Source organism: Schistosoma haematobium, assembly GCF_000699445.3.
Source record: "Schistosoma haematobium chromosome Unknown HiC_scaffold_9, whole genome shotgun sequence".
Lineage (NCBI taxonomy): Eukaryota > Metazoa > Platyhelminthes > Trematoda > Strigeidida > Schistosomatidae > Schistosoma > Schistosoma haematobium.
The window spans coordinates 1-18,470 of record NW_026137003.1 but is presented as its reverse complement, the minus strand read 5'-3'; the positions used below and the strand labels follow the sequence as shown (position 1 = coordinate 18,470).

Here is an 18,470-nt window from a genome sequence, read left to right as displayed (position 1 = left end):
TTTAAAGTTCACAAACACATAATGAATTGCTTGTCACTTGTATATTAACTTTCTCATCAAATAAACATTGAGTGGGACTCACTACCCACCTACTGACACAAATAAAATGAAGTTTGTGATAGACCGCCGTTACAAATATGGTGATTCAAGACCGATGTCCTATCTTAACTTCACGTTTAGCTAAGATCTTGCCAGCCATAAAATTTTGGCCAATAAGCGTAGTCGATATTTTCTTTAAACAGGAGGATATACTGGAAAGCAGTGTATAAGTGGAGAAGAAATATATTTAACATCTACTGCATGTACGTTTCTTCACTTCTATAACCAAACATAAGTATGTGAACTGCTATCAGTAACTTTTTTTCATAAGCATGTGCTTATTTTCAGTAAAATTATTCACCCATCTGTGATAGATTCTTCAACAAAATAATTAAACCGATGTTTTTCAGAGTGTTACACAGTAGCAACAAACATGAGGTCTACACCAAATAAGACAAAGTACATAATAACGATGCCACAATTACCTGAAGTTTTACAACGTTTTTAGGCGCAACACTTATATGCAAAGTATACCAGCCCAGTCAAATTACAAGCCCAAAATGGAGATATATTTGGAAAGATATCGATATATTGAGAAGCATTTGGTCTAAGCTGGTTCACATTCTCAAGGAATGCGAACCATGACGTTGCCACTCGTGATCTGGTGCGGATGTGTGACCGAGCGCCTTCAGCCAGGATGAGTCCAGTAAATCCAATGAGGTCAGTATCAATGTCGAAGCCTAACAGAACTATTGCTCGCGGGTATTTATTTACCGTGACAATAGCTTATGTTGTTTTCAGTGACTGTGGTGGTTTTCAGACTGACTACGTAAATATGTGAACACCTAAGCACCACGCTAGCCTATATTCACGCAATCGACCTCAAACACTCCAAATACGAAACGCCCTCTCTCTCCGGTTCAAGGTCGTGGAGGGAAATCCGTGTTTGGAGGTCTGTTACTTTTCTTCTGTGTCGTCTCACTTCATTCGTTTATTCGTACCATCTAATCAATTAGTCCTCATCAGTTTTAAGCTTGAAACATTTGGTATCACCGTGTACTATCCTCTAGACAATCTTCGCTGATCATGAACTACGAGAATTCCAGAAAACCCAAAATTATACCATAATGACATTGCAACACAGACGTTTGGTTGTCTGTGTGCATTTCTGTTTGCCCATGCTTTAATATCTGTTGTCAATCCTAACCTGTGTTACAAATGATTTTCTGAATGTTAAACATTAAAATAATGTGTAAAATTGCTCTATATGTAGTCTGGATCACATTTGATTGGACTGATTTCGCAGCACGCGTGTGAAAGGTTCAAATAAATTACAATACGCGTCGTATTTACCTTTTTAAACCACCGTTATGCACCTAGATTGCCTGAAGTATTTAGTACAAAATTAGATAAGTTATACTCCAGCTGGAGTTTAAGAAAGGTTCAAAATGTCGATCTTCGCAGGTTTGCAATCATAAAGTGCCCCGTTTGCTCTTGCTCTCTATCTTTGACCATACGAAAATCTGCTTGTGCAGGTTTGTATCGTACTCTTTATCTCGAGGTTAGTAATGTTCTGCATAAGTCAAATCATGATGTACTTCACCAAACCTCATTGATTTAGTTTCAGTTTGGTGGTTCACCAAGTAAAAATGGTCAGTGCGAAGGTCGTGTTTATCCAGTGTTAGCAGATTTTGTGCTTCTAAGTGACAAGGCAGTCTTCTCTTTACGACGGATTTTGACAACTGCTACGGTTAAACTTACAAGTCAGGAGCTAGATACAAGCTGTCTATTTATCTTTCCGAAAATAGGGGTTATTAAGACATCCTTTCAGTCTCTTGGTTACTGAATCAGGTGTAGGTATATGCTAAAATACTTGGTAAGTGATTCAAAAGTAATGCCTTTCAGGAATAATTTCAATTAAGGATGCATTTAATCAAAATCTGACTAGTTAACAAGACTAGTTCCTTGGTGAATATTATACTCTACAGATTCTATATTGATAGTATGACTGGGGCGTTTACAGTAATGTTTTCAGAGGGGATCTCACTTAAGTAATTTGACAATTTTCGGGGAGTCAAGTTATGCTGCCTCCACATTGGACAATCAGTAGTGACTATTAATGTATGCCTTATCATTGTTCACTGTAGTCTCACTACATGGGAGAAAAACAATCATTTCCTCCCAGTTTATCTATGTTCTTTGCTTTCAAATGTCAAAAATCAAACTATTTCGGAATATACTTGACCTCGTATAGCTGAACATGCATCTAATCGGCCCCATAGGTGACGTAAATTGACAAAGCTAGGCAGGTTTACATATGCTCAGGTTCTAGCATTCAACCCGCCAAATTTGATAAGATGCTTACCCATCTGACTAACTTCCTTCTTGCTATTAGACTGTTTGTAACTCACCGTCTTAATCCTTCATACAAGAATGTGACTTCCTAATTCTTATTTATTCCTAACAAAATTTGTGGCACAATAGGGTACCAAAAGGGTTACTATCCTGTCCAAGTATATCTTTCAATTTTTTTCAGCACCGGAACCATTGCTTACAGACCTGAAATCAATTTTATCAGAGGCTTCAATCTCGTCAATACATATTTGAAATGATCAAAAATCCCTTAATTATGTATGGCAGAATGTTCTAAGTGTAATGCCCCAATGATCTAAAATCGTTCATTTGTTCTTAAATTTAATTTGATTTCCAATGAATAAGACAGGCAAGAAACGGAAAAAGGGTTATGTCGGGGAGTCTATTTTGTCTTATTTTATCCGAGACGAAAAATACAAAGCTCCTGCCGAAACCGTGAACCCATGTAATATATCTACATCTCTCCCAGTATCTAAAAGCAACCCACTCGAAAAAACTCCTAGAAAATGCCCTTTTATAAATGGATTCCAGGTTTGTTAAATTATTTAAGTTTATAGTAATGATAGACACATCATTTACTGTTGATGCTTTCTGTTATGCTGAAATTCCAGGATGTACCTGTTACTTCCTCTCCCATTTCCATTTTGATCATTTCAGAGGCATCCACAAGAATTTTAAAGGAGATATCTATTGCAGCGAGGTATATTTTCATTTCCTTTTATTTATAGTTTTAGGTGACAAAGAATCTTTTGAGAAATGCTTATGGTTTGGGGCTGGTTATTAATGTGCTTGAGATAGAGAAAAGTACGAAGATTGGCGATGTAGAAGTAACAGCTTTAGATGCTAATCAGTAAGACTATAGTTAAATATTCATTTGTTTTTGATTTTTGTTTTTAAATGTGTTGATTCTGCAAAATCTTGTAGCTATTTTAGCTTGACGATTGTTTTTGCTTAGCAAAATTCAGGTAGAATGGTCAGTTAAGTTTTTGTTAGTGAATGTGCTGTATTATTACTAAGTTAGTTTGTCAAAACGTTGAGTGGATAAGACTTCCGTAATCGTTCTGAATAAATGAATCCGGGTTTAATTATTTCTTTATACCCCACTAGCAATATTTAAAATCTTGAGCACTCATTTAATTATTTCACGCAAATGGCCTTAAAGTAGGTTGGTACCGTAAACATAACGTTTCAAAGTGTAAATTGAGCTCTGAACTATACCAGTGTTTGTAGTTCATTGATCTAGGTCTTTGGGTTTTCATTTACTGCAAAAATATATAACAGTCGACATTTTCGTCAGTATACTTGTACACATAAAACCAAGTATCAAAGCCTTCTGTAGTCCATTATTTGCTTAAAATTCAGCTAAAACGGATGTTGCAGTGAAAAAGATGGACAAGTTGACAGTGTATATATACAGTATATATATATATATATACCTATCTAAGAGGTATAATTCACCTCACATTTATATAACAGGAGGAGCTTAACATAATGTAGAGAGAAGGGATCAGAATGATATTATCAGTGCCGTTCGAAGATGAACGATATAGTTTGCTTCGTTGTACCGGACTTCAGAAAATCTTATAATCCAACTAGACGGAAGCCTTTATCCAACTAGTTACTAATTATAGTAATTCACATGAGTATCGTTAGCAGTGCGGTATATATATTTCACATCACTGACAACTCACTGTATTCATTTTTTCGACGTATCTTAATTGTTTTATTTTGCGTTCTAAGAGTTCTTCCTGTAAGTTCAAATCAGATTTTCTATAATTCTACCACACTTCATATATTTTTTGACTGATCACCGAATATCGACAAAGGTGAAATTCTTAATCTGCGCTTCTAAACCTTTATACAGTTAAAAATATATTCCGTTTTAAGTTTATGAGAATAAATGTTTTTGAAATAAAGAACCAGTAAAAGCTACTGGATAAATAGAAGTTTGAATAACATCATGAAGCAATTTTTATCCTCAATTTTCAATCCATTTTACAATTATTCATACCAATTTCCCTGAGATTCTTATTTTAAATTGAAGTCATGGTATAATAAGGTTTATTAATGCACGCTTATGCTACTATTTCATTATATTTTTCCCACTAATTTATCTTACAGTTGTCCTGGCTCTTTAATGTTCCTTTTCTATGTGCCATCAAAACAGAAGACTTATCTACATACTGGTGACTTTCGTTATACACCATCAATGTTAACTCATCCAAGTATATTAACAAATTATTTATCGGACGACAGTTCTTCCAAAAAGTTACCAAGAATACATTCAATATTTTTGGATACAACGTAGGAGTCGTGTTTTCTTTATATATGTTTTTCTAGTGTATATATTTGTACTATTAGTACATTTTTCATTCTGAAATAAGAAAAAATCTGTGAGTGATATGGAAGTAAATTCTATGAAGAAAGAAATCAATATTAATTTAAGATCAATGTAATGTCAACACATTTTCGCTGCACTACTTGATGACATTCAATGCATTTTTACTTATTTTTGTTGAGTGATATTTGCTCAGTTCATAAATTTTAGTCATTGCAACTGATATATAACTGAGTAACTAGAATGTTTTAAAAGATTCTATTAAGGTTATCATCAATAAAGCTTTTGTGAAGAAGCTGGACCTCTCACTCAATTAGCGGGACAGGAAAGAAAAAGAGAAAGTAGTCTCGTTCACTATATTGAAGATAGAGTTGCGAAATATTAATCTGGTCCACAAACGTACCAAAATTATACATTTATATTTTAAATACACTACTTGAGCGCTATCTTATGTACGACGATTCCTGTTAGAATAATTCTCACTATATTAAGATATAGTGGTGTATGTAATCTAACTTTAGATGAAAGGTTTTGTCATAAATCCCTCACATAAACATAATGTGTTAAAGACTTGTGTTCGGTCGTCGCAATTGTTGGACCTCGGCAATTCCCACGATGCGAAAGTAAGAACACAAAGACTGGTATAAGTGATGATTTATTAGCCCCAAATTACGACGAAGACGATGATCAAAATAGTCTAAAATACACTGGTTCATATATTGATTTTGCACCCATTTTTGATTAATAATTAGAATAAAATCACATATATGAAAAATACTTAAAGTCATAACAAATCATCTAATGAGTATAGTTCATGTCAATGGAATACAAGAATATCGCATATTATACAGAATAGAATATCATACGACAAAAGAAAAAAATACTACACTGAATGATCATTACATTGAATTAGAATGGATGTAATGTTGAATAAAACTCACAATGAGTAAATCAATAGAAAATTGATTTTTCTTCCCATCATATCAAAGACATGAAACAAATGACTAGAACCGTTATGGTTACAGTCAGTTTTTTTTATTTGTTTCTACCGCCTTAAATTGATCGTTAGATAATCATATTTCTGGGTAAAGAACCACAATATACGGTGTGATGACCGAAATTATGAACAGCGTATAGGTGATGTTTTCTGGAAAATAATTCAGTATTTTCTCAATTTTCATATGGCATTTCTCTGACTGAATTACGATAGCATTAAAGTAGAGTATTAATTGACTTAAGGTTTATTAGTGGTAGAAAACTCGAGGATACAGTACCAGTTTCTAATGCTCTTAAAATGTTAATTTTTAAGTCAATTTTTCGTTAAATAAGTTTTGTAGGATGTTACATTTAAAAATATTGATATATTTTCCAATCAAAATTATTTGTTTTCTCTACCTAAAAATGATTAGTTGATTTAAAACTAATCTTATGTTATTGCTGTTTTTACATTGTTTCTCATTTCCCATGTCCAGATGTCACTTTTGACAAGATAGAAATTTTTCATGTATTGATTTTATGAATGATCTACCAATTTTTAGATATTGTTCATCTCAGTATGACTTTCCCACTCAACTGGATGTTATTCATGGAGCACTGGAAGTTACACGTGATTATCTGATAAAAGATCCTACCATTTTAGTTGTTTGTGGAATGTACTCAATAGGCAAGGAGCGATTTACACTTGGTAGGTATTACTTATAACAGTACGGCTTCAATTTTCTTTATTACTATTATACATAAGCAATAGTTTCCACTTATTCTGAATGTGGTACCCGATCAAGTTTCCGAACTATTAAACAGACTATCATTTTCATGTAAAATTTCTTTTGTCTGTTTTGGTTGTTACAAGTTAATCTGTTTCATTCATCATTAAATGATTTCGTAATCCTATAGTATTGACATGAATAACCGGTATATATGCACGAAAAATTACGTTTTGTATATTTCTCTAACGCCTATAAATAAATATGTATTTGTCATTCAACACATTCGTCAAGTTATGTATTCTCTTATACTGTCTCTGATAAGATCTAGACAATCAAATGCTTTTGTACAGTTTTTTCTTTCTATATTTTAAGTAGGTCGATTACAGTCATTGTAATCAAACAATATATTTTTTTGATTTATTCAGTAAATTCGCTTGTTAGCTCAAATAGTTGTATTAATTGTTTCTGGAAATACATGTTTTCCCATCACAATTCTTTTCACTCTTTATCTTCTTATAAATTTTGGATTTGGTGTCATTCTTATCATTTCATGCTCTGATCTTTGTTTTTCTAACTTCATTTCTTATGTTTTTAGTATCTTTAGTGTGTAGTTAGCAGTGCAATCTAAATTAGTCGTTTATTCATATTCGGGAGTCGTCAGTTAGATATGCATGCATCTCAGTGTTCATGTTTGCACTGAGATTCGAACACAATACTTTGCGCTTCAAATGCTAGTGTGTTGTCTACAAAGCTGTTGATTCCAGACAACTACTAACTTGTTCAACAGATGTGAAGGTATTAGTAAAGATTTGTGATATCTCCTTATTGATATTCAAGAATAAGAATCTTAGTTATCGTATGGAATCAGTAGCTCAATAGATAACTCATCGAAGTTTGAAGCAAAAGGTTTTGGGTTCAGGTTTCAGTGTGGACATCATTATTAAGATGAAGGTAAATTCAGACGAATCTCAAAGAAGGCGAAATACACAGTCTGGATCCCACTGCTAACCGTATTACCAAATATACTAAAAATTTGCGACTAAAGGGCAATATCGGAAAGCTGCTCAGGATGTACATATATTATTATTGACTGTTCAGTAGCATTTCTCATATTTAGATTTCTACTACTCTCTATATTGTTTCCCACCCTACGCTCCTCATCTTGTTTATCTCCTATCTGATTTTACTGATTCAGGTTTTATTAAGTATATATACCTTTCCTAAGTCCTATGTTGTTAAATTACTGACTGTTCTCAACTAAGGGAGTTATTCATACAGATAATAGATAAATTAAATTTTTCATAGGGTTAGTAAATAACTAATCTAAAGAAGTAGATCAGGCTTACTTAAATTGATTGGTAAAAGGAAAATGAGGAAACCGCGAATAAAGATTTCCAAATAGATCTCAAGATACTGGAATATCAAGTAAGATATTATACAACTGACAATTAGAAATTAGCATTACGAAGAATGTGCAACATATATAGAAATATCAATTTGAATGCAAAATAGTTTTTAACCATTAAAGTGCAGTAAACTTTAGCTTGTGTGATCGATCTTTGATTACTTTAAATTATTTATGAAGTAGAAGTCATTGTATCATATCCACTTCCATGTGAGATAGGATAAACAATTGCATGGCATGAAATCTTCCTAATTTTCAGTTAAAAAAGGACAACAATCCAAATCTACCATGTAAAACTAAAGGGAGATGTATATATATTCATGTTTTAATGTTGTGATTTAGTTGATTTACGTTTGTTTTATAAATAAAGACAATACTACTCTATCGAATTTTGCAGATATACATAATCAATGTACATTTTAACTCAGGTTTGAATTAGACTTTCTTATACACTGAAATTATCAGTTTTAATCATGTGCTTAGAAAAACAGTATGTTGTTTATAAACTACTTATAAGTAGGCAGTTGTGAAATTGATGAAATTCATGCCTTAATTCTATTGGGTAGCTATAGAATTATTCAGTACAAAAAATTATGGTTATTTGGTTTACAATGCAAGTAATTCTAAAAAAATGTTTGGTAGTAAGTGAATTGTTTGCATATATTCAACTAATACAATTAGGGATATATGAGCCTAACTCTGCCCGAGAAAATCATCAACATCCTGAATTCATACGACGGACTACACTGCAAAATGGTGCATGGAGGACAGCTGACAGATGCATTTTAAGTGAGGACTTGAGTCAAATAAGGCTACTTACACTCCTCCTTCCTTTTTCTTGTGATGGTTGGTTGGATTATGAAGATTTCCACATCTGAAGGGAAGCACGGAATAAAATGGACAGGTTAGATGCAACTAAACGACTTGGATTTCGCAGATGACTTCGCCCTTCTATCTCATACACACCAAAAAATGCAGATAAAGAGAAACAGTGTAGCATCAGTATCTGCACCAATAAGCCTCAACATACACAAGGGAAAGAGCTAGATCCTCAAATACGACACGGAGAACAACCAATCACACTTGATGGCGAAACTGGGAGAGGCGGAAAGTTTCACGTATCCGGGTAGCATCATCGATGAACGTGGAGGATATGGTGCAGACGTAAGGGTGAGGATTGGCAAAGCAAGGACAGAATTCTTATAGTTGAAGAAACAACGGAACTCAACACAACTGCCAGTCAACATCAAAGTCACAATCTCCAGTACAGACATCAAGATAGTTCTATTGTACGAAGACGAAACTACGAGAACTGCTACAACCATTATCAAAAAGGTACAAATATTTATAAACAATTGTCTACACAAGATACTCAATGTCCGTTGACCGGATACAATCAGCAACAAACTATTGTGGGAGAGAACAAACCGGCTTTCTACTGAAGAGTATGCTAGGAAAATATGATGGAAGTGGGTAGGATATACATTGCGGAACAGATGTTTAATCATTAGAAAACTGTGATTTGGACCATTAATATTACCATGGGGTAATGATTAAAAGAATAATTGTTGTTGTTGTATAGGCCTTTTTCGAAAACTTTTTTAGTATAGTCAACTTTCTGCTTAATCGTTAGTCCTTTTTTTACATGAAAAAGTTATTTTCATGGTATTTGTTAATTATGTAATACTGGCTGGTTCTTTTAATAAATAATATACACCATGTTATATCCTAGTAAAGATTAATTTATTAGTAACTTCCGATAACTATCAATGGAAGCTGGTATTGGTGTTCTGGACTCAAGTGGACGGGCTAGGTGGACAAAGGACCAATAAGGACGCCAGGCTGCTCATACCGGTCGAAGGTCATTATGTTAGCACAGTACTAAGATTGAATAAGTCGTCCTTCGATTGGCGAATAAATCACACGATAACTAGCCTGCCTTAAAGGCACAACACAGAGTTGTTCTACTGAAGATATCTGTTTTTTGTCAGTTTTTCGTGTAAATTATCTTTCAGTGTTTGTTATTCACGATACTTTTTATGGAACATGATAACAAAGGAAAAAGTGTAAAATGTGTTATTTTTATTTAGTGATTGAAGACATCGTTCTTACTGAACATTGGATATCAGTCACCAAAGTTGTATAAACTAGATTAATTAAAACATTATCACCAATAAAGCTTGTATTTCATGATTTTTACACTTGATTGGATTGTCATTGCGATACCCAAAAACACATTACCTGCCCTCAATATTACTCGGCCTTACCACCGGATTTAAACAATCTTTCAGCCAAAACACTAATCTGATACAAAGTTGCCAAACATTCACTTGATACAACTCGGTTTCACAACTGTAAAGTAGAAATTCTCTCACCGTTGTATACTGAACCTTTTTTGTAGCCAAACTAACGTCTTAATTTGTCTAAAGAAGATTTAACGAAGACCACTTTAAAACTAACCCTAAACTGTTCAAGCAAACTAATTTATTGGTTATGCCAAGTTCAGTGTATTAGAAAAAAAATCCAATCTTGAAATTCACGTATTAATTTAGGGTGATTTTCGCTGGTTAGCTTTTACTATTCATTAATTGTGTGAATATTGTTAACTTGAATCAGTTTATAAGTGAAATGAAATTGTGAGATAAATGATCCGAATAAATATGGTCAACATGGGGTGAGAGAGAAAATAATGGAATAAAAGTCTGAAATCACGTAATATTACGTAATATTATTATCAAAACTAATGCACCTGTTGTCACATCATCAATTTGTACTTTTCACGTTTCACTTATTATGTAATCGTTTTCATTGTTATCGTTGACTTATAAACTACCTTGATTGGTTTAATAATTTCATATATGCATATAAATATTACTGTATATTAGAGTAAAGCCTGATGAGGATCTAATCGAAAACAATATTGTTCGCTTATGTCTATGTTGTTCTAAATATGTAGAATAATATGAATTAGGTCAGATATAGTAGATTAAGGGGTGGATACTGAATAAATTCCTCAAAAAGGTTACCAAGTGTAATAATAATAACAACGATGATAAATATGATAATAACAATGGTAAAGATAATAATAATAATTTTGTGATATAAAATGAACATTAATCAAATTACGTCACCATATTTATAAGATTGATTATTAGCTAGTTGACCATGGTAAAAGGAGTGGCTGAACATATTTCTTTTGGATGTAAAGCTCTAGCTTCTTGATCCGAATAGTAATTGCTTCAGCCGTCTGTATGATTCTCAGTCTGACGGAACTAGGTAGACTAACGTTAACACGATGGATTATTGCAAAAGATTGCTCCATGTTGGCTGTATGTCCTGTTTGGACTAGATGGTCTAAAATGGACCTGTTAACCGTTTTGACTACACCTTGGCTTAACCACACGAAGAGGTGCTCACGAGCCCGAATGTACAAATTCCTAGGTCATTGCCAATATTAACTTGCTTCGTTCATACAATTGTGTTTTAATATAATGGCAATTTTTCAGCGATTAACATATTTTTATGTCATTATCTTTTCGTTTTATTCTACTTGTTACACTTACTTTGCATATTGAAACATCCTTGTGTTTATTATTATTATATTGTCTGTCATGTGCAATATGAAAAGAGTAATGTGATTGTACGATTCTAAACCATAAAGCTACTTTGAGAAAATAGTAAGAATGGGAGTGTGAATTTACTCTTACTTAACATGTGCTTCGAATTTCGTAACGTGGTCACTTGATCCTTTTTTAAAAAAAAGGAAGACATACTTTTATTCTAACTTTATGTTTCGTTACTTTATTATTGTTATTGTTTATAAATAAAGTATGATTCAAGCATACAGTCAGTCACACAAAATGCATTATTATTATTATTATTATTATTATTATTATTATTATTATTATTATTATTATTGGTAAACATTAATTTTTGTTTATACAGTAAAATGAAAGAACACAATTTCAGATAATTTTATTTGATAGAGCTGCTACTGTGAAAGTTATATGTAGGGCAAGTTAATCATAGACATATCCTAATTAAATTGTAGACGAGTAGTTATGAGTCACCTACTTTCAATTGAGTCTGATAATACCATTTACTTATTTAAATTTAAAATGAAAAACTCTGATCTGAAATTCATAGACTAAAAGTCAAATGCTTTAATCAGTGAAAAGTTGTTATTGATAGTTTTTTTTAAAAAGATTGCAAAACACTGTGAATTATAATTTTTATTTTAACTATTTATTAATTCTAAAGTGAAACTATTTGCACCTCAGCAAGTGTTTTAGTTTGTTACTGGAACATGGAAATTTATTACATCACACATCTAGCATGATATTGGTCTTAAATTTAAATGAATTGGTTAGACAGATTTTTTATTTAAAGTAATATGTTGTATGTCTAAAGAATTAGTGATTACATATTGAATTCACTTGGTAAATTTAAAAAAAAAGCATTTTTTCAGAAAATATTTTACTCATTGTTGGGATATTCAGAAAAATATCCCCAAAATTATCCTGTTAATTCTAATGCTATCCTTGAACGTGAAATGGTGTCATTTTCCTATTGGTCAATATTTACTTCACGTGTCGTTTCCCTACTGGTCAATATTTATTTCACGTGTCATTTTCCTGTTGGTCAATATTCGCAGTAGTCCTAAATGTATAAATATGCATTTGTCTGTAAAGTATCATTCCTATTCTTCTTCTTCTGACCCCATAAACAATTTCCATCTACGGTTCGTGTTCTGATATATTGGAGATTGGGGAACAGTATTGGGGTCGTACTGGGATATCTGAAGTTGGTCAGTCGGTAGAAATTAGAGTAGCCACCCCGCGGTCCACAATACTCATCCTTTCCCTATTCTCGTTCAATGGGTGAATTATAGACCATAGCTAGTCCCTCTCTCTCTCTTTGCATATTTCTACTGTTTTGAGAATTTTGTTTCCAAATGAAACTGCTTTAGGCATTTAGCCTCCTTTGTTTTGCGATTGGGGTGCATTATAATGTTCGTGATGAATTTCAAACAATGAATAACAGCGATTTAAATGACTTTTTCACGTAAAAGCAAATTAATTATATCCAATTAAACTACTTTGTGCACTTGAACTGGTTGGTGCAGTGCACATTTAAACGTGGTTTCTTGTTCGGTATTCATTATAGAGGTTGTATCAGGCTTTTTTTATATGATGCAAAAATGGTTTGTGTTGTGACTTTAAATGCGGTTTTTTATCACGTAATTTATTTGCCAATCGAAATACGGCTTATTCAATCTTGTACTGTACCTGAACTAATGACGTTCGACTGGTCTGATCAGCCTAGTGTCCTACTGGTTCTTTGCTCTCCTAGCCCGTCCAGTTAAGTCCAGAACACCAATAACAGCTTCCACTAATCGAATCATTTATTTCAAACATACTTTGTTTGTATACCAGCCAAACAGACCGTATCACACCATAAAATAGGAGATAACATTTATACAACATCAGGCCAAAAAGTAGTTGTGAACGTGGGAGACGGCAATTAAATAACTGTGTATAACTTAAGAACAGTAAATCGTACAATAATAATCTATAGGTCAAAATGAAGCTTATAATAAGAGGAATATGGATATACACAGTATAGTTACTGAATAATGATACAATAACTTTACATATAAAATATTAGTCCATTAATAGTTCTCGGAAGTTACTCGTAATTTAATCTTGACTAGGATATAACAATTTGAGGATCTTTTTGTTTTATAAAGAAGTGTTCAACATGTTAATAAGGCGACTTCATATCATGTTTAAAATCTTAACTCTAAAAAGGTTGTTTGTTTTTTGTAAATTTTGATCAATTCCTCATCTGTACCAAATATTTAGTGATATGTTTCACTAATATCCACCATTGTTGGTTTTCGTCCTTAAGTGAAACTGAAACCCATGGAAAGTAAACATAAAATGTTCATCATTATGACGAAATACACACGTACATTCAACCAAAATACAAATGAAGGATTTGTAAGTGTTATCACCAAGGTTTGACTTGATAATTTCGAAGGATTTGTTTAAATCAACCAATTTGTTCATTGACAAACAAACTTGTTAACAAATGAGAAAGAATGAAGAATATTTCACTGCGTTATCCAATCATAATTTTAACTTATTGGAAACGAAAATTCAACTGGACATTTATTATATTATCTTTGAAACTTTCCTTCATGTCTTATTGTTTCATTAAAAAAATACTTAAATGATCGCTTTATTCCCTGTAATTTTATATATAATGACACTTAACTAGTGCAAATCCCAGTTCTGACTGTAAACAGAACGTTTTGGAAGTTGCATTATCTTAGTTACTTTTCTTCTTATTCACAAATAGTTCTACAAAGTTCTTACTTTCAATTTACTCATAAATATTCCATTGGGAATAAAAGCGCTGTGTGTGTGTGTTAGAAATCGCGTAGATTTTCGCGTTTCACCACAATAATAGAAAACTTTCCATTTTCATAGTACCTATTTATTTTTCTAAACAAAGATCTACATGTTGATCACTGTTATATTTAAACTTTCAATTAAATCATTTAAAATACCATGTTAATTGTGAATTTGTTACATTTTCTTCAAAGCCGTACAAGTATTGGTTCGTGTGTTTGGTTTTCATGTATACGTTTTATGTGAGGTTGCCCAAGCCAAAGTAGTCAGAGCTAGGATTAAATTTGCGTCCTCATGGTTGAAATTCAAGTGCTGTAACTACCTTAAGCTACTGCTTACCTGTAAGTGGAAAAAAACCAACAACCATAAAACATTGAGAAAGTATTAGGAAGGTTGCTATCTTAGTTGGAGATGTCTTTAATCGTAAATAATCGGTGTTCACTTGATAGTTATTGAACATCGTAGTTAAAGACTAGATGTATTTCCACTAACTTGGTTCTTATTTCTTTCAAATTTCAAACTACTATAATGTTTAAGGCTCATTAGTCATGTCTAGTCTCATTTCCTATTTCTGGAGTTATATTATAGTTTGAGGATTTAAGGATACTATTAATTGATTGATCGGTTTAAATTCAATAGATTCATCGTCTGTTAGTCATTACTCGTCAACAGCATAGAACTTAGCACAATTGTGTTTAGATCTAATTACACTACATCGAAATAACAGAAGGGGAAATCGAAAACAACGTAAAAACGTGTGGCTTGAAAAGAGGAAATAAGATGGTGAAATAAAAAGCATAAGATCATATTAACGCTCGAGATTTCAGAGAAATTGCATTTGGCCCTCTGCAATCGATTTTGAATCGTGTCATTTAAACACTTCAGTCATAAAGTCTACACCATCTAACATAACTCAGATCAGAAGTAGATGATTTCTTAAATTGATACACATTTCCATCGTTTAAACTGGAAATTTAGTATGTAAATATCAAGTTCATAAATCGCAACTTAACATATTACATGACAGTCCAATGTCTGTTGAGTTTATTTTTCAGTCTTTAAAAAAAATAACTACGATATATATTCGTTAGTAAGCAACTATGCGCACCATTAGCGGCCACCCTATAAATCTCTCCTACTGTACATAGTCGCAGTAATGATGGTAATTTATCTAGGTCTATTATATGTATATAGATTCCTCACTCATGTGCTTTTCTTAATACACTATTTTTACCATACACATCTTATAATCTAAAAATAATTTCTTAACTATTATGTAATAGTTTTAGGATAAAGTAGATTATTGATTGGTTTGGTTTGGCACATTTCAAAGATTTTAAAAAAGAATTTATTCACAACCAAACCATTAGGGTATCCGTCCAAAAGGATGCGGTTAAAAATGGTGACTACCAAAAAGGCTCATATCAATAAAGGTGAGCATTAGAAGAGGAAATTATATTTTTAATGATGTGAAAAGTATTCGATTCGCCGTCTGTCCCTTTGCCTTACAACATATCAAAAAAGAAGTTTTATAAATATCTAATTAAGGATCTACCCTCAACAAATACTGTAACTCATCGAATTCGGTAACAAGTTTTTTAAACCTCCCTAGTCATGTTGTGTCGTACGTCTATTTCGAACAGCTAGGGGGATAGTCTTTTTAGACGGATGTTTCGAAGGTTCTTGAGAATGTTTGAATTTCATTTTAAAATGTTGATAACGCAGCTTTCGAAACTATACAGTTATGTGCAATTCTACTTCGGTATTCTAGTGTCGATCTGTTTTCGTGATTTACTACGACAAGTTCGATACGTATATCCATCTCCCTATACTTATAAATAGAGAAATAATATATTTGTAATATCTCAATGAGTAGGAGAATTAAATTTTCTGACGTTTCATGACTCAGTGTAAGCCACTTCCTCCCATTGGGATATTACAAATATATTATTTTTTATTTATAACAATCTAACCAATGCTCAATTCCTTTGAAATTATCAAGTCAAACCTTGGTAATGATTCCTTATACTTATGTTTTAAGTGTTGTTACTGGATTCCTGCAACAGACCTTTCGATCTTCAAACCATTTAGACCCTGTCCTTTTTTCCTGACTTCTTCAGTCAATCAGTAACAGAGTAGGACCAGGCACTTATATGCATCGGTTGCAACACTTGATTAGCACAACAAGGTGAACACCAGATTTATAGCAGTAATATGTTAGTAATATATATAAATAAATATTGCATCAAAGGATATGATATAGGTAAAAAGAATTGGTTCGTAGAAAGAAAAGTATGAAGCAATTATAATCTCACAGTTTAAAGGAAGACAACGACTATATACACCTACAACATTGTGATCGATTCTGAGTCATTTCGCCCAGAGTCTCCAGTCACTGGTTATGAGAGTCGTGCAGACTCCAATCAGGTAGTCTACATCTACCAACTTGTCTCAGACTAGAAGTTAGTGACTTTGTCCACTGATGCCACGTTTTAATTTGGCCACCACTACCTTTCTCTCATATATCTCCAACACTAGTCAGAATTGCGCGTCGTGGTAATCGGTGTTCAGGCATACACAACACGTGGCCCAAGCATCTCAGTCGATGAAGATTCACAACCTCGTCAACTGATTTACCATCATTCCCTAATACTCCTGCGTTTAACCTCACAATTACTTACCCGGTGATCCCAGAAGATACTGGCAATAATTCTAAGACATCTGTGACCAAATACTAGTAGCTTACAAGTATCTTCTACTTTTAATAGCCACGTCTCCCAGCCGTAAAGTAAAACAGGTCGAACTGCCGCGCAGTATACTCGTCTTTTAATTGATAGACGGGTATCTCACCTTCACTATAGGTGACGTAAGTTGGCAAAAGCCAAACGAACTTTTTGAATCCGTGCAGACTTCATCGGTGAAACCCGGTCAGTATTGAATGCCGTACAACATATCCCGTAGTGGCTAATTAGTTTATTCATCTCAGTCTTACGGGAGGTTAGTCACAGTCCAGATAGCTTAGTGGCAATGAATTGGTTGTAGCACTGGACAACATAGTTTTCAAATGTTTTAGGGCTGATGAATTCTCTAAGTGCCATCTATAACTATTGTTGACGAGTGCATTTCATCAGGAGACCTAGGTTCAGTGCTTCATGCTAACTATCATTAAGTTCTTTTGACCACTTTACTTAAGTTATTCAGACACTGGTTACTGTTGTTTGTGAGTACAAAATAAATGGCTTATGATTCTGCGTACGGCTCACGGTATCAAACGTTTTTTCCTATCTTATCATTTTTAAGATGCCTTTTTGCTACTCATCTTGGTATAATGGATACCCGAACATAATTGGCGTCTAACTTGAACAATTAAATCGATATACGATCATAAAATCATCATCACCATGTATTCCCTGTTTTTATGCCTGTAACAGGTGAAGCACTTTTCTTATGTGCTTGTTATGCTACAAAATAAACTGTTTGGATCATAGGTTCTGTGTGGTAGCATATATATATATATATATGATTGTTTGCTAACTTTTGTGTTTTATTTTTCATTGAGTTTTATTTCTTATGTCAATTAATCTGCGACCAGGTCTTGCCTCTAAACTAAACCTAAAGGTTTGGTTACCAAACAATCAAAATCGTTTAATCAAGCTAGCTGCACAAGGCGGTTGTACTGTATGCAAAGAACTGCTTCAATATGTTGTTGACAGTTCTCACAAAGCTCAACTTCATGTTCTACCTATGCAGCAATTAAATGTGACAGGCCTCGTTGAATATCAAAAGAAATTGGGCAATCGATTACCAACTGATCCTTTTCACAGTTCATCAACCCTTTCTAAATTGAGGTCTATTCTAGGCTGGCGCCCAACTGGTTGGTCTCATCGACAGTCAAGTAATACTCAAACATCAATGAAACCTCCACGGAACGGCATTGTTTTGGAACAGAAAAAGGCGACATTCACATTTATGGTAAGTTTTCTGATGGTTACATGTTTAGAACATGTTCATATTTTGTATTTCTTTATTTTCAGGATCAGTATCTAAAGTAGAGCAATACAGAGGTTTGTTGAATGTTGATAATCATTTATTTTAGGATCGAAGGCAAACTTAGTCATCTTTTAACTTGTTCTTAAATAATTTTTTTAGTCATTAATGTTAGTTGTCATTGTCAGTTCAGCTTTGTTTTGTCG

General features: G+C 33.1%; 1 protein-coding gene across 4 annotated transcripts; it reads left to right on the top strand.

Moving 5' to 3' along the window:
- The first annotated feature begins 972 nt into the window (after positions 1 to 972).
- DCLRE1A_4 (DNA cross-link repair 1A protein) lies at positions 973 to 18,445 on the top strand. Of its 4 annotated transcripts, XM_051218169.1 has the most exons (7): positions 973 to 991; positions 2,576 to 2,943; positions 2,979 to 3,112; positions 3,147 to 3,262; positions 4,534 to 4,716; positions 6,289 to 6,434; positions 17,870 to 18,445. In XM_051218169.1, exons 2-7 carry the CDS (start codon positions 2,919 to 2,921, stop codon positions 18,322 to 18,324), a joined length of 1,059 nt encoding a protein of 352 aa, XP_051064160.1. In that variant the 5' UTR covers positions 973 to 991; positions 2,576 to 2,918; the 3' UTR covers positions 18,325 to 18,445. The 4 variants fall into 4 exon arrangements, with proteins under 4 accessions (XP_051064160.1, XP_051064161.1, XP_051064162.1 ...); XM_051218170.1 differs by lacking the exons at positions 973 to 991; positions 17,870 to 18,445 and adding an exon at positions 13,772 to 14,435 and having other exon boundaries at positions 2,417 to 2,943; XM_051218171.1 differs by lacking the exons at positions 973 to 991; positions 17,870 to 18,445 and adding an exon at positions 13,772 to 14,435 and having other exon boundaries at positions 2,417 to 2,943; positions 6,223 to 6,434.
- The last annotated feature ends 25 nt before the right edge of the window (positions 18,446 to 18,470 follow it).

Excerpts from the sequence above, each read along its gene's own strand:
- DCLRE1A_4 (XM_051218169.1), top strand. The coding sequence starts at position 2,919 with ATGCCCTTTTATAAATGGATTCCAG. Across the intron at positions 3,263-4,533 it reads ACAGCTTTAGATGCTAATCA|TTGTCCTGGCTCTTTAATGT; the intron begins GTAAGACTATAG and ends TTTATCTTACAG. Across the intron at positions 6,435-17,869 it reads CAAGGAGCGATTTACACTTG|GTCTTGCCTCTAAACTAAAC; the intron begins GTAGGTATTACT and ends ATCTGCGACCAG.